The sequence below is a fragment of the Apaloderma vittatum genome, unplaced genomic scaffold (genome assembly GCF_000703405.1).
Source record: "Apaloderma vittatum isolate BGI_N311 unplaced genomic scaffold, ASM70340v1 scaffold3414, whole genome shotgun sequence".
In the NCBI taxonomy this organism is placed as follows: domain Eukaryota; kingdom Metazoa; phylum Chordata; class Aves; order Trogoniformes; family Trogonidae; genus Apaloderma; species Apaloderma vittatum.
Genome location: NW_009714226.1, coordinates 18,062 through 39,864, shown reverse-complemented (window position 1 = coordinate 39,864; position 21,803 = coordinate 18,062). Strand labels below are relative to the sequence as shown.

The 21,803-nt window shown below is 38.8% G+C and overlaps 1 protein-coding gene across 1 annotated transcript in view; it reads right to left on the bottom strand.

Moving 5' to 3' along the window:
- The window catches only part of CDH6 (cadherin 6, type 2, K-cadherin (fetal kidney)), a 47,365-nt gene that overhangs the window by 11,416 nt on the left and 14,146 nt on the right, over window positions 1-21,803 (bottom strand). Inside the window, exons 2-6 of the mRNA XM_009868654.1 lie at window positions 11,687-11,981; window positions 10,216-10,335; window positions 8,018-8,185; window positions 6,108-6,295; window positions 4,406-4,659 (exon numbers count right to left, since the gene is read on the bottom strand). Of these exons, the coding sequence (XP_009866956.1) occupies window positions 4,406-4,659; window positions 6,108-6,295; window positions 8,018-8,185; window positions 10,216-10,335; window positions 11,687-11,981 (1,025 nt within the window). The remainder of the gene's footprint in view (window positions 1-4,405; window positions 4,660-6,107; window positions 6,296-8,017; window positions 8,186-10,215; window positions 10,336-11,686; window positions 11,982-21,803) is intronic.

Here is a 21,803-nt window from a genome sequence, read left to right as displayed (position 1 = left end):
CAGTGTCTCTTAACTTCTGAGAAAGGCTTTGCATGGAAGAAGGAGTGAACAGAAGAGTTCAGCTGAAACATGAATCTGGCAAAGGTTTACAATTTATTAATTTGCCAGTTATATTCTTACTGCGTTTTCTTTCTTTTCTTTACTAATATAAAAAAAAAAGAGGGGGAGATATAAAACAACTGTGGTGTCACTAACCTAGCTCCTTTATGCAGCATTGTAATGTTACCATCAGCTTGAGGAGGGTACATGAGAAGGCAGGAAGTAGGCAGTGCTGACTGATGGGACAGCTCCAGCCAGCTGTGTTGTTTTGTCCAAGCCTAAATAGTACGTGTGAATTTGTTGACTTAGCTGAAATGTTTGATGGAAACAAGTTTATACAAACTGGTCTGACTCTCTTATATTTTGAGAAAGTAAGTATTTGATATGGTAAACATTTCATTTTAACTTTCATTCATTCAGGTTTTTATATGATATTATGTTGGTATTTTGTGAATTCAATTATTTTTCAGATATTCCGTAGCTCATTTCCATATCTTTCAGCTGAAACACTTTGGTATTTCTATTTTGCACTAAACCTAGATTTTGCATTCCTATTTGAAATGAAGCATCAGGATTTTCCATAGATTAGCTGTTCCAGCCAACTGTAATAGTGTCTTTCAGGCTCTTACTCAGCAAGACAGTTAAGTAAGCAACTAGCTAAAGGCATGAGTTGTCCATTTTTTTTCTATTTTTTTTTCTTCAATTATGCTTTTACCCATGCTTCATATTATGAATGGGCTTAAAATACCTTACTGCCTTAGCACATTTTAATGCCTTGGCATATTGTAATCGCTATCTTTACTTCACAATATTTCCCAAATCCAATCTGTGGTACAAGAATCAATCTGTGGAAATTATGAAAAAAACCCCAACATTGTTCTGGACTTTTTTGAAGGTTACCAGAGCTCTAACACTGAGGAATTCTTTTTCAAGTTATTAAGAATTTTAAAACATATGTCCTTGTAAAACTACATATATATTCAGTCATTTGTACAGCAGAAAGGTAAACTCACCAAAAAAAAAACCAACCAGAGAACAGCTTCTTAATGAAATGTTAATTTTATTTCTTCATATCCAAAAGAAAATACATACAAGGTCAATGCAGTTGAAGTATATTCTAATTATATCATTAACCCTGGACTAGAAGGATGATTTTAATAAGCCAGACTGTCACTTCTGTTTCTCAGTTAGTATAATCCAGTCTCTTTTGATCAAGGACTGTTAATTATGTTGAATTGGTGGTGATTCTGACTTATGGATCATAACCTAGTAAGATTTAAGCAGACAACATCAAACTCATTTTCACATTTATTTAATGAAATTATTGGTGTGTATTTGTCAGATTTCAAAACTTCATCCCTTTCAAACCTCAAGGAATTTACAAGCTAGGAAGTTAAAAGGTATTTATGTAGATTCCAGTCTCTCCTTGTACGTAACAGGAAGAAGGGGAGGGTGAAAGAGAGAATCTAACACATGCAAATACGTTGTCAGTAAAATACACAAACAAAATTAAGCCTTACATTTGTTTGCAGATCATTTTCATCTGGGATACTTTAGTAAATCAAATCACAGCAGGGAGACAGTTCCAGTGACTGATGAACTTCATTATGCCTCTGAGGAGTTACTATAGCAAAAAAACTCAACTAGCAATTTAAAAAGATCTGATGTACAATACAGCAGGGCTAGCTGCAGCATTATATTTTTCACTGTGCAGTGGCTCATCATATTTCTGTTTAGATCAAACACAAGCAGAACGCAAAACTTTTTTTTATAACACAGCTGGACGGTGGAGTGTTTCTTAGGAGTGCACTAATGCCGCTACACGTGGATGCATATTCAAACATAGCCAAACATTTATTGGTGTATTTTTGTATTTTCTTAACATCAAGTCACAGCAAAGCTTATTTATGAGGGCTGGGCTGACGAAATGTAGCTCTACCGATACACGGGTCACGAACGATTATGCAGTCTTGCAATCAGGGCAGATATCCGCTTTGTATTTTGCTCTTGCTTCATTGTCTTCTGCTGTTCAGCAGCTTGCTGTCTAATGTAACCACAAGTCAGGAAGATTTGTGGGTCAGGAAGGGATGTGTGTGTGAATTTTTCATAATGCATTTTCATAATGATATTGTGAAGGTTTCCTTTAATGGAAGATCAAAGGGGCTTTCATCTAACAGAGTTAGGGCTCGGTTTGTTTAAAAAAAGAGAAATCTTCACTCAAGTAAAGGAGAAAATGGAAGGTTTTCATTGTAATAGCAAGTGTCTAAAGATTTTATTTTTAACCGTCAAGAAAAATTGACAAGCAAGTGACAAGTCATATATATACAGTCTAATTGCATCTTCCCTGAAGCTCAGAGTAAAAATCGGATTTAGCATCCCTATTGCATGATGGAAAAAAACACCCACCCTGTCAAAAAGATGCAGACTCAACCCATGCCCCTAAATTCTAGGAGATGCTCAGGATATTAGCACCATAAAATTACATTTATTGCAAGCTAACTTCTCTCAGGCTACTGCTCTCTGCTGATTTCCTTCCCCTCTTACTGATTTTCATGTTTTTTCTTGCTGTGTTTATTTATATTACTCTAACCTCTTCCTCATTTTCCTTTTCCTTCTCCTTTCACCTTGATGGCTGCATGCTATTAGAGTATAAAGCAGATGAGTTTTCTCCTGCACTGTATCAATTTTGACACCTCCGCTAAATTTTGCTCAATAATTATATGGAACTAATATGCAAAGTACTTACACTGTATTAAAGAACTGCCCTTTGAAAGATAGGTAAGTTTTAACACACACGTTCAATTAACAGAAAAGAGCCAGTAGGCAGTACTCAACAATGAACAGCATAATCCCTATCCACTGTAAATCACTTATAATTAGGAGCTGGTGCTGGTATGAAATGCAAATGGTTGTAGTTATCACCACGGGGAAGCAGAGGGAAGCACTCCCCTCGCTCTCTGGTGCCATTAGACATAGAAAAGCAGGTTCATATGAAGACTACAAGGGGCCCGGGTGTAACCCCAATCAATTTTTCATCTTCCTGCCAGCATGCCCAGGAAGACACGCTATAGAAGGTGTTCGTTCTATCCCCAGGCTTCACCAAAAGCAGCAAAACATCAGATTGCTCTTTAAACTACTATGCTCTGCTAGTCCAGAACTCCATATAATTGTTGCATGTTGTGGCATAAATGAAAGCAAAGCTTAATTACTATGAGAAGGCTTAGTCTTGAACAGGAATTCATGGGCAGAACATTGCAGATAAACTGAGCAGAAAGAAGGTTTCCATCAGAAATGGTTTAGATTTAGTTTCTTCACCTAGGAAATTAAGATGACAGTATTTACCCCTCTCACAAAGATGAGCTGAGAGCTTAAAACTTACACGTGCCTCATAAGCATTGTAAGATATCTTGATGAGAGATAGTTGTTTGCAGAAGTGCAAAGTATTGATGGATTGGACTTTTATTAAACCTACATTGTTCTATTTTGATCTGAAGACTACTACTATTGCATGTCCAAGGTGCCCAACCCAGAAACATGCTGAAAATTTACCTGGATTTAATATTGCTGTATTTTTAATTTCCTCCTCTTAGTGCCTTGTCAGGAGCAATGAACTTTAATTAAAGCACACAACTATTTTAAAAGTTCTTTTATACACTATCCAATATGACTTAAGTACTCCGGTATGTTTTCAAATATACTGAAACAATGTACTTGTTAATTTGCAAAGAACTAAGGCTTAAGTTTAGCCACTCCAACCTTAACATTCCCCTCCACTTACTCTAAGACTAGTTTATTGATTCATGGCAAGTGCAATTTATGAAGTCCATGAGACCGATTTTTATCTTACTAACCTTACATTGATACAAGTGAGATCCAAGTCTGTGTGTACACGTGAGCTGCTTTTAAGGCATTTCTGCCTGCAGTTTAGCAAAGATAAATGTGACCTCTGTTAAGCAGGTCTGGATGGATGGGAGAAGAAAGTGCTGCTGAATCACCCCCCCTGCCCATCATAGAACCGAGAATATGCACTGTAGCACGCTGGAAAAATGTTAAAGGTGGAAAGAGGACACTAACATCTTGGGGCTCTTTTCGCAGTAAATTCTTCCATGGTGGAAATAACCACAAGCATTAGTTACTGGAGAAGACAGGGTGTAATTCAAGATGCAAGGGCCATACAAACACAAGCACATATACCTAGATATACTCAAGTCTGAGATCACTTACATCTACAATACTCCATATTTAAGCATACCCAAACTATTTCATTGCTACAAGTGACTTTTTTCGTGTGTGTGTGCTAACACGAATAAAAGCAGAATGAATGCTGTAAAAAATTTACACACGAGCTAAAGTAGTCTGTGCTTACTTGACAGGGTTCTTGGCAGCATCTGGATCCTGAGCAGTTACCGTTCCTATTACACTGTTTATTGGAACATCTTCTTTCACTTCCATTATGTACGCTGGTCTGCTGAACACGGGGGGCTCATCTACATCCTCCACTTGAATTCTGACTGTAGCTGAGTCCTTGAATGGCCCCAAGTAGAGGAATCGAGGGTCCACATGAGTGTTGGTAGCTTCAACTTTCAGAATATATAGGTTTTTATTTTCGAAATCCAATGCCTAGAAAAATAAAAATAAATAAATAGAGATCTCTGTGGGACTGCTGTGGCTTGCAGCCAGATGAGCCAAGGGAATGGGGAGATGTCATGGAGAGGCCTGCGCTAGATACCAGGAGTCTCACCTGGAATTAAAATGCCAGCACAAGGGAGAAAGACAGGGCTCTGTGCCACTGATGACACCTTACAGGAAAAAAACCCCACTTTTTCAGGGAATGCTCTGCCTGGAACTCCTAAACAGGAGGTAATATTTTCTTCTCAAATAGCCATAAGTCTTAAAGCCTTTTATTCCATGATTTTTGAATTTTTATGTTTTCTTGTCTATCCCTTGCCCATAAGCACCACACACTAAAGGGAAGAAGATCTAGGAGCTGCTTGTTTAAATATTGGCATTTCATCACTGAAACGAAACATTGTGACATCTAGTGTCTGGACACCCAGGACCACTCATCAAGGAAAACATGACTTTATGATAGGTTAGGACTATATCAAATTCCCTAAGAAGTATGAAGTAGCAGCATTTAATAACTCTTTGCTACAATACATAGACAAATGTGGGGAGCAAGTAGCCACCCCATTTTTCCATTATGCTGTAGAAGATTCACAGCTTCTGTCAGCGACAGACATAAATGCAAACAGAGTTAGACTGATATCATAATCAGCCCCTGGGAGGCATCTCCTAAAAAACAAGTAATGACAGGTGTCGTACTGATATCAACAAGCGAGCGCATGTTCAGAAAATCTACACAATGTCTATCTAGCGGTGACTGAACTTGAGCTGATGGAGGATGATATCTGTAACCTTATCAAGCTTGCCTGATAACCCACTGTAAACAATATTTCTCAAACCTTTTCTGACAGCCAATGTGCAACCTAGTAGATGATGTCCACTGTGATCCAGCTAGGTGCTGTGATTTTTTTTTCTAAAGCAAAAGCATGCTGATGGATTTATTAATTACATTTTTACAAAGCGTGAGTCGAAAGAAATTTGCTACATACGTTAATGCATCATAGCTATACAGTTGAACACCTTCTGACAGAGCAAAGCAGGCAATGTGATACTGATTGTTTTTGTGGTCTTAACACAGCACATGCTAGTAAGTGAGCAAACCCTGCAGGGGAAAATAACAGTTGGATGGTGGTGCCTCCTTGAGTAATTCTGTGGATACTTTCAGACCATAGAATTTTTTCTCAGTCCCAACCTCCACCCTAGGTTATTTATTCTCTCAGGTCCTTCCAAATATGTGCATTGGTTTAGTAAAGAAGGTGTAAGAGGAAGGACCATGATTGCTTGTATAAAAGAAACTTCACATAGGTAATGTAGAGGTTCCTAACTGATAGCATCCAAAATAATAAACAACACACGTTGCTCCAAAAATCTAAAATGAGTATGTGCTAGAAAAAGTTTTGCCTGGTATTTCAGATCAGGGCTACGCGCGTTAAGACGTGTACCTTTTTGACAGTTATAATTCCTTCCTGTGTGTCCCTGTCTGTAGTAATTCCAAACATGTCGTAACCATCCCCCTCAGTGATGCTGTATTCGATCTCTGCATTTTCATCCACGTCAGCATCATTAGCTTTTATCCTTCCAACTGGTGAGTCAGGTGGTGTAGACTCAGGAGCTCTGAACTGGTACGTGCCTACAGCAAATGGAAAATGAAATTTTGTTAGTACTTTCGACACCATCTCTCGGCCCACTGTCCATGCTGGGTGGGCATGCATGGATGAGTTAGTGAATCACTGTGTCTTCAGGCTTTCCTGGGGCAACAGCCTTCAGCTTCTGCCCTACTTTCATACAGATAAAAGTAACCTCTTTTTCTATTTTCTAGTATGAAGAACGGGCATTCTGTTCTCCTGCAAACATGTATCTTTAGCAGCAGATGTCCCTTTCTAGACATCATCGAGGTCTCTGTTGGCCATATCAAAATTGTATGTGAAAAATGCCTTGAGGCCAAAGAAAAAATATTAAGAACTGCTGGAGGCCAACACAGCTTAGTAACACTAAAACCAAATTATAGAATCATAGATTCATACAACATTTGTGGCTGGAAGAGACCTTCGATATCATCAAGTCCAACCTTTTCCTAGCCCTATCAACATCACTAAACCATGCCCCTCAATGCAACATCCACCTGTCTCTTAAACACCTCCAGGGATGGCGACTCAACCACATCCCTGGGCAGCCTGTTCCAAGTTCCAATGCCTGACAACCCTCTCAGTAAAGAAATTGTTCCTAATATCCAAGCCCAATATCCAGCCCAAAAGCCTACTAACAATGTGCTACATTGAATTCTCCCCTAAAAAAACTCTGCTTGGGGAATGTTGGCATTATGAAGCTGTATCTTTAGCTTTTATATTGAAGACACTTATGTCCAGAGATGTATAATTAACTCATTGGGGGCAGAGTGCTATATTTTCTCTTAAGTTGCTCTAATTTAAATGGAAACACTTTGCTCACGGCTAAGAACAGACTTTGAACTTAAATGACAAGTTGCTTCCAATAACTTTCCCAGTGACTTAACCGCCAAAGCTTGATTTGTCTGATAGTATCTGCAATTATTTTCTCTAACAACCGCTCTCGACTTTGACACACACTGACAGTATGATACACACACATCACACACAGAGCAGTGGCTAGACAAAGCAAAAAAGAAGAAAGAGGGAGAAGGAAGGAAAGAAAGAGAGAAGGAACAAAGGAAAGAAGGATAAAGAGAAGGGGATGAAAGCTGAATCACTTTGAATCACTTAGGGCCATGAGGGGTCATTAACAGAAATTACTTTCCACGAGACCTTGCTCAACTGATTCCTTTAAACACCACACATACATCTACCAAATGATCTGAGGCAGAGGAAAGAAAACAAGCAGAAATATCTGGTATATTTAGGTACATGCCTTTGTATAGAAATCCATTGAGGCAAATGCTTCCTATCTTTTTGATAGGATTGCTCCTGGGATTATTTTATGCACTTAAATAAATATATTTTAAAACTTAAATATGTTAGATGAGAATAGCTATCTTAAAATGCAGTCAACCACAAAGTCTAACAGAAATAATATTGAACAAGAAATATAGGTTATATCAGTCAAAGCCATTTACTAGGTACACTAATTCACCTCTCAGACTGTCTACTGCAACTGGAGTAAAAATACAAAAGATTTGATTCCCAGTTAATACAATTAACCTTAGCATGATGCTATTGTTTGTTCATTTGGTCTCTTTTTCTTTCTTAAAGGAAGTTTGATACTTGCTAAGTTCACAATAGCAGAAACAATATCTGAGGTGAAAAAAACCCCATGAAACAAAACCCAACCAATTTTCATGCATTTTAATGTAGAGACATAGAATGTAAATGCTCTGTACTCTGGGGGAAGCGAGGCGGGTTGTCGTTTACATCCGTCAGTGTGATGTTCACGGTGGTGGTTCCTGATAACCCGCCCATCTGGCCGCCCATGTCCTTAGCCTGGATGACCACTTGGTATTGCTCTCTGTTTTCACGGTCCATGTTTAGCAAAGCAGTTTTAATAATGCCTGAAAACATGAAAATTAAAGAGGGGGAGTTCACAAGTAAGGTACAGACTTTGATGAAAATTCTTATTAAAAGAAAAGCCCACAGCCTAAAGAACAAAACAATCTCTGTGCAATAAGTAAACTTTGCCCAGTGCAAATATTTACTGTTATGAGATGGCTCATTAAATTACAGACTTGTCATATCATATCTCAGGCTTCTGCCTATGTGACTGACTCAATATTAGTGGCATCCCCAGAAAGATGTTCTACTCATTTGTGAGCAGTATTATTTTACATAACTATTTACCCTCCTTCAGTTCCATGCTAAAGTCTCTCACTGAACTGGAAAAAAGAATCTTTGTTCATTATAATGTGCTCCTTCTTTTCTCTCCTGTTCCATCAATATTTTTATTTTGATAGACGTGGTAAAAAAATAAAAAAGCTAACTTCAGCAAGACATCATTAAAGAAGCAGTACAACAACATTAAATGGGAGAAAAACAATTAATTAAGAAAACTATGAGCATCCAAGCATGCCCAAGTATATATATTTCTATTTATACATTGGTTGAGATGATTTTGCCAGTCACTTCCTTCATCAAAGGCACAAATATCAGTTACGAAGCCAACTTCTATTGAAATTCAATCATTCAGATTTACCATGAAGCAAAATGTTTGCATTCTCACTGGGTCTCTTAAGGCTAAGAACTGACTCCTTTGTAGGCAAAAGGGGTGAAATTCAAGTATTGAAATCCATGGCAAAATTCACAGCAGCTTCGATAGAGACTCCAGGAGTTTTGCAATTGATTTCTATGGCAGGAAGATCAAGCCCATGATTTACCTTGATTCCCCTCTGTGCCCCATAGAGCATTCTTGCTAAAAAATGATTACTGGTGAACTGCCAGCTACATCATCCTTATTATAACTCTAGAGAGAAGAGCACATAGTGTACTGTCCAAGTCAGAATGGGTGCATCAGTGCAAAAATCCTTGCTTGTATTACCTAATACCTTATGCTGGAAGGGAAGCTGCCTTTGATCTTGGCTCTCCCTCTTTTCTGAATTATGTCCATTTTTTCACCTCAGGTTTTTCTTTGAGACGTCTAATCTCTCTCTCATTTTCCTTGCCTGAGTCTCTAAGATTTATTTAAGAAATGCTAAAACCTGATTAATCGTCTGGGATAATCCATTCCTCTCCTGTAAGGATGCTAAGAAGAACCCATTTCTCTAGCTTCCAGCAACCTATCACAGTGGATAGTCCCATTTAAGTAGCTTCTTGAGATCCTTTGTTTATTGCTGAAGAATTTTGTTATAAATCTTGGGAAGAGAACTTCAGTGTAGTCAGATAGTCAATGGTACAGCAGATTCAGACAGCTAGACCTCTTTGTTTTACATGCAGTTTTCAAAGCTGCCTGTTATTCAGACCGTAAAAAATTCCTGCCACTGTATAATTTAAACATCTTCAAAAAACAGAACTCTGAAGTTTGGGATTCTATTTATGATCTTCTTGGCACAACAGCCAATTTTACCTCTTCTATCATTAGTCTTAATTAAGATTTCTTTCATAAAATTAGCATTAAAGTGATACGTTGCAGATGTACAGAAATTATAATTACTTTAAACAAGTTTTGAAGAAGCAGAAGGAGAAAAATACAACAGGCCTGAACAAACTCTCAGTCTTAATTTAGCTATTATGAAGATCTATGAGGATTAAGCACTTTTTTCCACACCCACCTGTTTCTCATTTTCATCTAAAAGCCAACCTATTTGGTTTAATTTAAGCATCCACAGCAGCCTCTGTACCCACTGCTTGTTAAAAATGATTGAAAACTGGTTCACATCCAGTACTAATTGTATTTATTAGACTTTACTGGTGAGATTAAAATAATGTAGGTGTCATGTTTACAGATGTATCGCTCTATTAAGTTTGTCAGATTTTGCACTGAGCAAGATGTAATCTCTTTGAAGTTTTTGTCTAATATGTCCTAGCTTGGCTTAGCATGTCATTTTGAATTACAGACACTGTCACAGAATGACAGATAAGGTCCCCTGACCTGTCTCAGATTCGACAGAGAAATATGGTTGTCCCTGGAGAATGCTGTAGACAACTTTAGCACTGTTCCCATATGTAGGATCGTCGGCATCAGTTGCAGTGACTTGCACAACAAAGGTACCTGCAATGATAATTTAAAGAAAATAAAAATCCACTGTTTGTGGGGTTTCATTTTTCGATGATATAGAAAAAGCATAGTTAATGTTCAGATCAAATCTGTGGCAAATAGTTAGAGATATTCTTATTTTGTAGAAATGTCTGTTCATAAAAAACATAGATACAAAACCAAAATGATCGTTGGCTTATTCTCACTTCATTAAAATACAGTTACTGATCAGATATGTAGATCCTTCATCATATTTCTTATGAAGAAACCAGAAATGCACCCTTCCTCAGATACTGAAGACATTCAGATTTTGAATCTAGGTCAAAAATGTACTTTTGCAAATTTACTCATCTTGTAAGGTGTTTGACATAGGAATGTAAATCTGTTTTTGCATGTGTCTTCTAGAGAAAGAAATCATGTCGAATCCTAGGCAAAGTGTTAACAAACATAAAAAATGAGCTTAGGTTTTGGCATTTAAAACAGATTTGTGAATAAAGTATTTAATTCACATATTAAAATGCGAGTATTAGGTTCACCAGCTGAGGTTTCATCCATGTGACAAGTCCCATGAATGAGAGGAGAGTATGCCCCAAAGTCTTTATTTTCATATTGCTTGAGCTTTATTTTAATCTCATTCTTGATTATGATTAATTAATGCTTCTCTCCCTTGATACTATTTCAGATTAGAAATGTGCTTCTTGCAGTTTAATCATCCATTGCTCTCTGACAAAGAAATCAAAATGACCTCCCTAAGAGTCAGAGACAAAGAACTAAAACCTGTCAACCTCTCTGGAAAAGATCCAATCTTAAAATCATATTTCAGGAAGTTATTTTCTTTTATTAATCAATTCTTACAGCTTGACATATTTTAAATCAATAGAAACATTTCAATGCACTTCAATGGACTTTGGAGCTCTTTTCTTTTGCCTGAAAAGAACAACACAGGTCACAGGAAATTAATGGCATATCTCAGAACCAGTGATAAGCTCTCCCGGGTGACAGTTTTTGCCCCCGAAGTGTGTACAACCACTTCTGTACCTGCCCTTTTCCATCTTTTTAAACCTTCCTGAACTAAAGAAGGATCGCTGAACAGATCTAGGGGTGGTATGGACACAGTTAGGTGACCATGGATTACCATATTATTACACTGCTACTAAATCATGTTAAAGCATATTAAACCCTGATTCCAGCAAAACGGTTTTCCTGGAGTTAGATTTGTTATTCTTTTTTTAAAGGCTGAGGTGCTTTTACTCCAGACTCAAACAGTAGATGTCTATATTTGGTGCCTGTAAACTTAGGGCTCTTTATTAACTGTATAGAAAAAAATCAAACCAGGCACTAAACCAAATTATCAGTTAGCACCTACCAACATCTGACATTTCGGGAATGCTGGCATTGTAAACATCCTTTGTAAACATCGGCTCGTTGTCATTGATATCATGGATCTTAATGATGAACTCAGATTCTGGTTCCACTGGTCTTCCAGTCCTTCTGTTTACAGCCTGGGCACGGAGGATATACACAGGCTTTTCTTCTCTGTCTAGTCTCTTTGTGGCCTGGATGTCGCCAGTATTTTCATTGATAATGAAGAGGTCTCCTGCTCCATCTCCAGAAAGGATATACTTAAGTGATCCATCTCCTTTATCCTGGTCTGAATGCAGCTGGTGGTGCAATAGGAATAAAAACCCAAAAATTAAAAAAAAAAAAATTGGGGCACAGTTCTAGATACTTTAACTGATACCATGATATATGCTTTATTATTATTAATACGTAGCCAAAAGGCTGTACACTGCTTTTGGGAAATGAGACGATACCTCAGCAGAAGCAGTGAATTGATAGAGTTGTGTCTTGATGTCAAACTGAAATCACCTGCAACATTATAAGAAATTGCCCAAGGAAAACCATGAACTGAAGCTGCAGATCACTTTCCCAAGCTAAGCATAGATCAGTTAGATCTAAATGCTAGTGGCTTAGGCAGAGTTCTAGGAATATGTAGGAGAGTGAGATCCTACAGTGGAAAACCACAGGATTTGGGAAGTGCGGTAAGCAAAAAATTAAAGTGTCCAGGTCAGTCATTTCTTGAGTTTAAATTCTAGGTGCTCTGCTCTTACATCCCATAAATATTATGTCATATACCACAGAGTGCACAACTTAACAACATTCTACATACACAAATAGCAGATAAATACACACATTCACAGATGTGGCAAACTACGAGCAGAGACAGGCAGGTGTACTTAAACCACTACCACAATGGCAATGAGGAGATCAGTTGCCTTATCCAAAAGGGACGTAGACCAAACCGAAATATGGTGGGGACAGGGGAAATAAGAGAATGACAGTAATTAGCATACATCAGCTGCCCAAACAATCACCTTTTCTTTTTTCCCAGGAGGTTTCCACATCTTTTGAAATGCTGCTTAGGACACACACAAGGTCTGACCTATTGAATCACACTCTCATAGCTGTTCCTTTGATAAAAGCTTATTCATCCCCCCGGGTCTTAAAACTGAGGCTAATCAACCACATTTTTTTGTTGTTATATTACAGAAAATAAAAAAAATAAAAAAGGAAACATTAAAATGGCTTCTGAAGTCAGGTGATGTAATTCATGGGAAAAAGTTAATCTACTAGGTAGCATATTCCTAGAAATTGTTGATTTCATAGAAAAGACTTGTTTATGAATCAGAAGAGCTAGATTTTCTCAACCACCACTCTGCTTCTCTTTTCCCGGATACAAGTTAGAAAAAAAATACCTAGTTGTCTATGTGGCAAAGCTGGATGGCATGCTTTGTAGAAGAGAAAGATTTGTAGGTTGAAAAAATACAGAAAATCTTCACAAAGAGGTTACCAAGGCCTGGCTATGCTCCTACCACACTGGAAGGGCAGCCTCCAGCATGACCATATGGTCTACGTTTTGGACTTCTTCCAACTTTCTGCCCAGATCAGTGCTGTGCTGCCAGACTACTGACAACCCACTTGGTGGCACAGTCCTCCCCACTCTGTGCCTATGTCTGTGGTCCCTACAGAAAGCCTGTTCTACGCAACAAGTCTGCTTGTAAGGGCAGAACTCTTTGTTACCACACATAGAAAAAGCACCCAATAATACAAAATATCAGAATGGCAGCATGGTTCACCATTAGCAGATGTGCTGAGGCACTCTTCTTAATTTTCTCCTTCAGGAAGAAAACGGGCATTCCATGTAATTTTTCACAGATCCCTTTCTCTTGATAATAAAAGTACTAATAACTAGCTTGTATGCAGCACTTTTCATAAGCAGATTCCAAAACTTTTCACAACAGGAGTCAATACCATTTGCTCTTTTTTTTTTGGATAACAAAGCACAGAAACTCAGTGTCTCAGAAGGCTAGTCTGAGAACCTGGAACAGAGTTCAGGTCTCCTGACTCCCATTCAGTTGGCTAAAACACTCAGCCATAGGGCCTAGAGGAATTGCATGATTTACTAGATATAACCTCAGCCTCTGATGAATATCTGTTAGATCTATTTGTTAAAAAGTCAGACTAGAAGTCTGGGCAGGAAGTAATTTCAACGGGATATTTGAGTATAATTTTCCTCAAAGGCAACCTGCAACAGAAAAGGCATGAAAATAACTTTTTCTTTAAAACTGCATATTTTTTATGATTGTTTCACAACAAAAAATCAACTTTTGTTTGCCTTGAAAGCCTCTTTACCTTTTGTCAGGTCTAGTCGAGAGGTGGTGCCCCTGCCCATGACAGGGAGGTTGGACTAGATGATCTCTAAGGTCCCTTCCAGCCTAGGACGTTCTATGATTCTATGATTCTGTATCATACCGGTACAAAACCAGCCCCCCGTAAGACTATCATTAATTCATGTGAATCATGGAATAACGTTGTTGTGAGACTTGTTACAGGCTGAACTTCCCAACTCATTTTTATCATCATTTTAATTAAACCTGGTTCCAATGAACAAGGCAGCAAAAAAGGTCAAGCTAGAAAAGATGTTGGACTCACTCGAAATTTGTCTTCCATAATGCTATGTACCTAGCCCAGAACACCTAAAGAACTAAAAACAGAAACTTGTGTGATTTTTTCAAGTCCGTAGTTTATGAAATTTCTACTCTTCCTCCACAATTAATCCACCTGTGTAAGACTCTGGATATCAAGAAAAAGTATAGCTCATTGTAATGACTCATTAATATTGAGAATGAGGTGATCTTTATCAAAGGTTCAATCTCTAGCCCTTCACCAAATGCACTTTTTAAAAACCCCCACATTCCCTAGGCCTTTATCACAACACCAGCATGAACTGTTTAATAGATGGGCCAGAATTGTTTGGATTTCATTCCCCTCTTTTCAGAAAAAAAAAAAAAAAGGTTTTATATATTGGAAAAACCAAGCAGATCTCTAGAAAAGTTTCTTAGCAATGATAAATTTGTAGCATTCGCCTGTGAGGAAAATATCTGAAAAAATGATTTATTATTTTAGATTACTTTATCTGTCCTTGACCGTTTGCTTGGTAGAAAAGTTTTATCCAGGCAAAGACAATAATCTATTTTATTTTTTCTTAAGTGTCAGTTTATCTTGGAAGGTGTATTTTATCTGTGTGACCTATATGAAGGAGGAAATTGCTACTGTAACCAGGTTTAAAAAAATAAATTGTGAATAAAATTAAAGGGGAAATAAATGGTGCAAGTTGAGGTCAAGAAAGGGCCTGGAGTTGAAATGCACTTAAAAATACAGTCAATGCTTTATATATAAAACTTAACACCATTGTTAGGTTATGGGGATGAAATCAGTAGCAATAACAACCCTCCCCTTTTCTTTTAAGTTGAAGTTATTTTTCCAGTTACCTCACTGTAAAGGAAGTTTGCCATGATATGTGCATAAATTATGCTGCAGAAGCTTTACTTTCGGCAGGCACAAACCTTAGCCAATACAAGATATTACAGCCTCACCCTGTGGGCTAACCCATGTTGCAAAAAAGTGTCCATAATCTTAGAATTACAGAATCATAGAATCACAGAATCACAGAAATGTCAGGGGTTGGAAGGGACCTCCAGAGATCATCTAGTCCAACACCCTGCCAGAGGAGGATCACCTAGGGCAGCCACACAGGAACACATCCAGGTGGGTTTTGAATGTCTCCAGAGAAGGAGACTCCACAACCTCTCCGGGCAGCCTGTGCCAATGCTCCGTCACCCTCAAAGGGAAAAAGTAAAGAAGTTTCTCCTCATGTTGAGGTGGAACCTCCTATATTCTAGCTTATACCCATTATTCCTTGTCCTACTACTGGGCACCACTGTGAAGAGACTGGCACCTTACTCTTGACACTTACTCCTCAGATATTTGTATACATTAGTAAGATTCCCTCCCAGCCATCTCTTTTCAAGACCAAACAGCCCCAGTTCTCTCAGTGTCTCTTCACAGGAGAGGTGTTCAAGTCCCTTAATCATCCTCGTAGCTCTCCCTTGGACTCTCTCCAGTAGGTACCTGTCTCTCTTGAACCGGGGAGCACAAAACTGGACACAGTATTCCTGGGGTGGTCTCATCAGGGCAGAGTAGAGGGGGAGGAGAACCTCCCTAGAGCTGCAGGACACACTTTTCTTAATGCACCCCAGGATCCCATTGGCCTCTTGGCCACAAGGGCATGTTGCTCTCCCATGGACAACTTACTGTCCACTAGGACCCCAAGGTCTTTCTCCACGGGGCTGCTTTCCAGCAGGACATCCCCTAATCTGTACTGGTGCCTGGTGTTATTCCTCCCCAGATGCAGGGCTCTACACTTGTCCTTATTGAACTTTGTCATGTTCACCTTTGCTCAGCTCTCCAGCCTGTCTAGATCATGATGGATAGCAGTGCAGCCTTCCTGTGTGTCAGCCAGTCCCCCCTAGTTTCATATCATCAGTGAACTTGCTGAGGATACACTCTCCCCTCCTCTAGGTCATTGATGAAGATATTGAACAAAACTGGACCCAGTACTGATCCCTGGGGAAGACCACTGGCCACAGGCCTCCAACTTGACTCTTCTACATGAAGTTGGTCATGGGACAGATAAATGGACCACGGCAGATAGTCACGGGATAGAATACAACATCTTGGGACATAGCACTCAGGTCAGCTGGCCTGTGTCATATTACCATTCCTCAATATAAAATTATTTCAGCCACAGGTTTTTAAGGCTGCACTTAAAGGTAGATTTTTTCACTTCCTTAGCGATTCAGTGTTACTCAATGGCATTCATTTCAACAGGTGACTGAACTGAGCAATACCTCAAAGGTATGTAAAACTATGAAGAAGTAAGCCTTTGTAATAAAAGGAAATGTATCAGCAATTGCACTGTATTAATATTATAGTAAATTGATTCATTCATAATCTAATCTGGACACTTTTGTGAAATCATCCATCACTCACCGGCTAAGGCTGAGGCTGAATGACAAATTAAAGATTTTACTATGCCCTAGGCCTACTTTTACTCATTTTCCTTTAATGCCACTGTTAAGTGAACCATCTGTTTCACTTTCAATGACTTAACAGTCAGATAAAAACCAGCCAGCCCTAGTCTCTTCTCTCCACCTGCCCCTCCCTGCTCCAAATGTCCTGGCCCAAAGCATTACAGGTCAGCCACCTGAAAACAGGGAAGGTTTCATGCCTCCAGGAGCAGGCATTTAAAGTGATTACAGCATCACCTGCTGGTATTTGACATTCTCCTTGTTATCACATACATAATTAGTTTAAAAGGAGAGAGTTGGGGTGTTGTTTTGGGGTTTTTTTTCCAGAGTTGCTACAAACTGGAGTAATGTCTTTCTCTGCAGAGCTGCTCTACGGATCTCTGAAAACGCCAAGGATGGTGGCAATAGCGTGTCTTCAGGAGGATGAAAAAGTAAGTGAAAACTCTTCTCAAAGCAGTTGTACCATGAGCTTTTTCTTTCTTTCCCTGAGTGAATATATTTACAGCATTTGTGTTCATCATCCAACAGACAGTACTGCTTTACTTTAAAAGAGCATTCCAGGATATTTTTACCAGCATTTTAAAAATGGAGCTGGACGTATGCTATCCAAATAGGAATTACCTCAGCAAAGTATTTGTGAAGAATTTAAGGGTGTTTTTCATGTGATTCTGTGACAAGACTATGAACTGAAATGGTATGATAGCAGCAGATCCAATTAGTGTTAAGTTGCACAAATCGTTATTGCCTGTCTCTGGCGTTACAGAGTTAGGAGCTATGCTCCAAAATGTCTTTCTTGGGAAAGAAATGGCTTTATGTCTTTGAAGAGAGGTGAGGGATGGGGCAGGGATCAATGGTCCTGAGGCCTGGGCTGGGCCAGGCAGGGCTGGTGGTGCCTCAGGGCCCTTCTCTAACCGCGCTAAATTCACCTTGATATGAAACCATATGAAACAGCTGTACCAAAACTGTGTAATGAAAGCCTGATCCCATAAATTTTAATAGGTTAAGCCTAAGTGCTAACTTTTTTGTGTGTCTAAATGGAATACGTTAGAGAGAAGTGGTTTTCTAGCATGTGTGTTTGTAACAAGGTTGTACTGAAAGTCTACTTTTATAGCTCTGGTAATTAAATTCAAAAAAACCTGAAATTGCAGGCTGCAAATATTCTCCAGAATGAAATAATATCCCTCCTCTACCTCACTCTATAACACTGACTTAAACAGCATGGTTAATCTCATTTATGAAATGACTTAGGTTATGCAAGATGGCTGTAAATTGCAGTTTAGCTGCCACTAATGTCATACTGCTGGTTATGATACCTGGAAATTCCATGGGTCAGATTGTTTTCTATCCACCCTGCAGACCAAGTTCTGTTTTCTGTTGCGAATATAATACCCTACTCACTGAATTTCAGAGCAGTTGCTCAACCTCTGCAAAGATCAAAGTCAAAGACCTTGGGATGTACACACTGATCCATCAACTTAGAATTATCTAAAAATAAGCTGCCTGCTGTGTCCTGTTATTTGTTTTTATTTATAATAGGAACTTGCTATTCTGGAGTTGCTGTGGTCACATTTTTCTCCTAATACAATAATGAAATAGAGACCAATTATTAAAATATTAAGTAGGCAGTTGGTAGGTAGCTAACAAAGAGAATTATGAGTTTAGTTTTGGCAGTATTCATAGCACGTGATTTTGCTCCAAATTTAATAGATCCAAACAGTGGAGTCCTGTCAAGTAATGAACAAATTTAACCACGTGTATTGCTTGAGGTTGCACAGTGCAATGTTACAGCATTCAGAAAAATTAAAGCACTTTAAATGAAACTGCTATTATAATATTGCATGCAGTTTCTATTTCAGAATAATAACAACCTTGTGCTGTTCCCTGTCTCTTCTGGTGTTCTGTATCTCTATAGCATGAACTAACCTCTTAAGACTGTTACAACGGGCACTTAAAGTAATTTCTTATTTTGTCACAGAATCACAGAATGTCAGGGGTTGGAAGGGACCTCAAAAGATCATCTAGTCCAGCCCTGCTGCCAGAGCAGGATCACCTACAGTGGGTCACACAGGAACGTGTCCAGGCAGGTTCTGAATGTCTCCAGAGAAGGAGACTCCACAACCTCCCTTGGCAGCCTGTGCCAGGGCTCTGTCACCCTCACAGGGAAAAAGGTTTTCCTAGTATTTTTGTGGAACCTCCTATGTTCCAGCTTGTATCCATTATGCCTTATCCTGTCACTGGACATCACTGAAAAGAGCCTGGCTCCATCCTCCTGACACTCACCCTTTACATATTTATAAATATGAATGAGGTCACCCCTCAGCCTCCTCTTCTCCAGGCTAAAGAGACCCATCTCCTTCAGCCTTTCCTCACAAGGGAGATGTTCCACTCCCTTCATCATCTTTGTGGCTCTGCGCTGGACATATCTCTGCACTAACCCAAAAGGTGCTGTCCGAAGTAATCAGCAGTCTTCGCTGTTCATCACTATTCTTGAGTTTACAGGTGTTATGCTTTACACAATACTTAAATTACTAACTACAGAAAGTGACTAATTTCCTGTAGTAAGTATTCAGTAAACCTGAATATGGCTCAGTGTGATTGGTTCTTGATTGTTTCATTTTGTAATACAGTTTTAACTAGTTTGCTTCCCACTATGCATAGTGACAAAAAGGGTGCAACAAGTACAGGGTTGCTATTTGAAGAAATTGCTGTTCTGGTGATTTTCCAGATCAGATGTGCTGTTTTCGTGCCAGCATTGTTCTTCTGTTTTACGAATCTCCTCCCACATATATACATTCTTCCTCATCCAACATTTATAGAAAATAATCCCATATGATCTCATTATTTTTCTTTGCTAGGCTACCAGCCTATACACAGTATTCGCTTGTAAAATAGGCACTTCTGAGTCCTCAGCTGGAATCCTGTTTATGATCTCAGTCTTTCATTTTCAAGTCAAGTCTATTACAAAAACACCCAGTGAAGAAAGAGCCAGGTATGAAGAGCTGATGATCCTAGTCCTAACCCAGTAACTCCTGCATTTCAGTTAGCCTTCCTTCCGTATGAATGGACACAGATCTTTGAACAATGATGTTCATATTTTCCTATCTCTATTAGAAATCAGTACAAACATTTGCCATTTTGATTGCTATATCAAACTAGCTTTTCCCTGTCATCTGTGACTGACTAAAACATTCAAGTTTTTCTCCTTCTCTTGCTGTTTCTAGTTTATGGCCGTTCATTGTGTACTGGATTTTTTTCATAACTTTGCTTTCAAGAAGACTGTGTTTTTATTCTGCTTCTGTTCCTTCAGTTTTGAAGAGCATTCTTTTCTTCCTCTGTGATGTTCTGGTCAGCAATAAAGGATAAGACTCAATACTGAAATCAGGCATGCAAATGTTCAATCAGTAGTAAATTAATGAAATAAAGCACTGAAGAGTTACTGAGGTTATACAAGTTTCCTGCATTTTTTGGTGTTGGTTTCTTTGAAGCTATTGGAAAATATATTATGTTCTAATTGTGTTGTGCTTACTTTTGGGGGGTTTTGGTTATAAAAGGTTGTATAGGAGAACCAGAAATACTTTAAACACTGTCCCATTCAGCTCTGGGAGCCTATTAATATAACAATATGTAACAGACTATATTTTTATATAAAGTTCGTATTAGCAAGCTACTTTTTTCAAGGAAACTGTGTCAGCAATAATTGCACAGATTCAGTTATATTAGAAGAAAAACTTGGTAACAAAAAAAAATTGTAAAGGATATCTGGATTCAATACTTGGGTGCTTAAAATGCAAATGGAATTTTTTTATGAAGAGAATCACCTCAGAGTACACCAGAGAAAGGCTAGAACAATAACGTCCCCTAAGGGCCCACCTTAACCTAAGTACTGGTTCTTCGTGCTAACCCTGAGGCTTTTATCCCCCAAAATTCCATGAGATTGAGGAAAAAAAGGGAAAAAAAAAAAAAGAAAAAAATGCTCTCTTTCTGTTTCTTGAGAGTATCAGAACGTCAGTGATCTTGCTCTTTCACTCTCAAAAGTAGGGAGTGCAAATCTACCACCTGTAAATGAATGACACAAAGAGAAGCTAAAAACGGTTTCGTGCTGCTGAACAACTTCAGGAAATGAATGGACCAAAAACCACTAAGAACATTTCAAGATTCAGAAGTAGCCAGGTACTCAAAAGGCAAACTGAGAATAAAAGATGGGGGCATCTGATTTCAAAACAAGCAAACGAAACATAGAAAAGGCACCATTATAAAAGTAAAGGGCACTGGAGTGAAAGAAAAAGAGTAAGAAATAAAGAGCCCTGGGATAAGAATTTTTGTCATCTGAGCGAGGACAAGAGGCACCCTGCAGGCAGGCTTGAAGGCTCCTTTTAATCCCTTTCTGTGAGGGTTATATGTGAATCTGTGTGGCCTGAGACAGGCAGGGACAGCAGCTCGGCTGACCTGGTGATCCCTGGTTTGTGGAATCGGCTGCGTAAACATTAGTCAGGAACCTATTGCTCTGTTTTAAATGTATGAAGCTAGGAATAAACATCCATACTGTGATGACTCACACCTTTATTACGCACCCTTCAAAATCGCAAATGGGTTTTCTAACCTGAAGCGCAAACACGCAGCCACAGCTAATCAGCTTGGCAAAAAAAAAATAAAAAAATCAATTGGAGAGTGTCAATCCTTTTGACGTTGCCTGGGGCCGATCAACTCTTCTCCCTCTTGGGTTCCCCAACTGCTGCTGCTCTTCGATGTGATTACAAGCGGACAATGGCATGAGAGCTTTTGTCCTGTGCTGCAGTACCTCAAACCAGAAAGGTCCCTTATTCTGTTGGCCCTTCTCTCCAGGGGTAACTCGTTATCAGATCTTAATGAATATTTAGCAAAGCTGCAAACTAGGTTCTCCTGAGCTAAATGCTGCTCAGCTCTTCTGGGGTAAACGCAGTTTTATTTGTTCTTCTTCCTATTATCTCTAAACACAATTATAGCAGGAATTTACAAAGTTTGCCTTTACAAAGACAAACAGGTCTTTAATTTATAAGACACAAGAGACTGTGG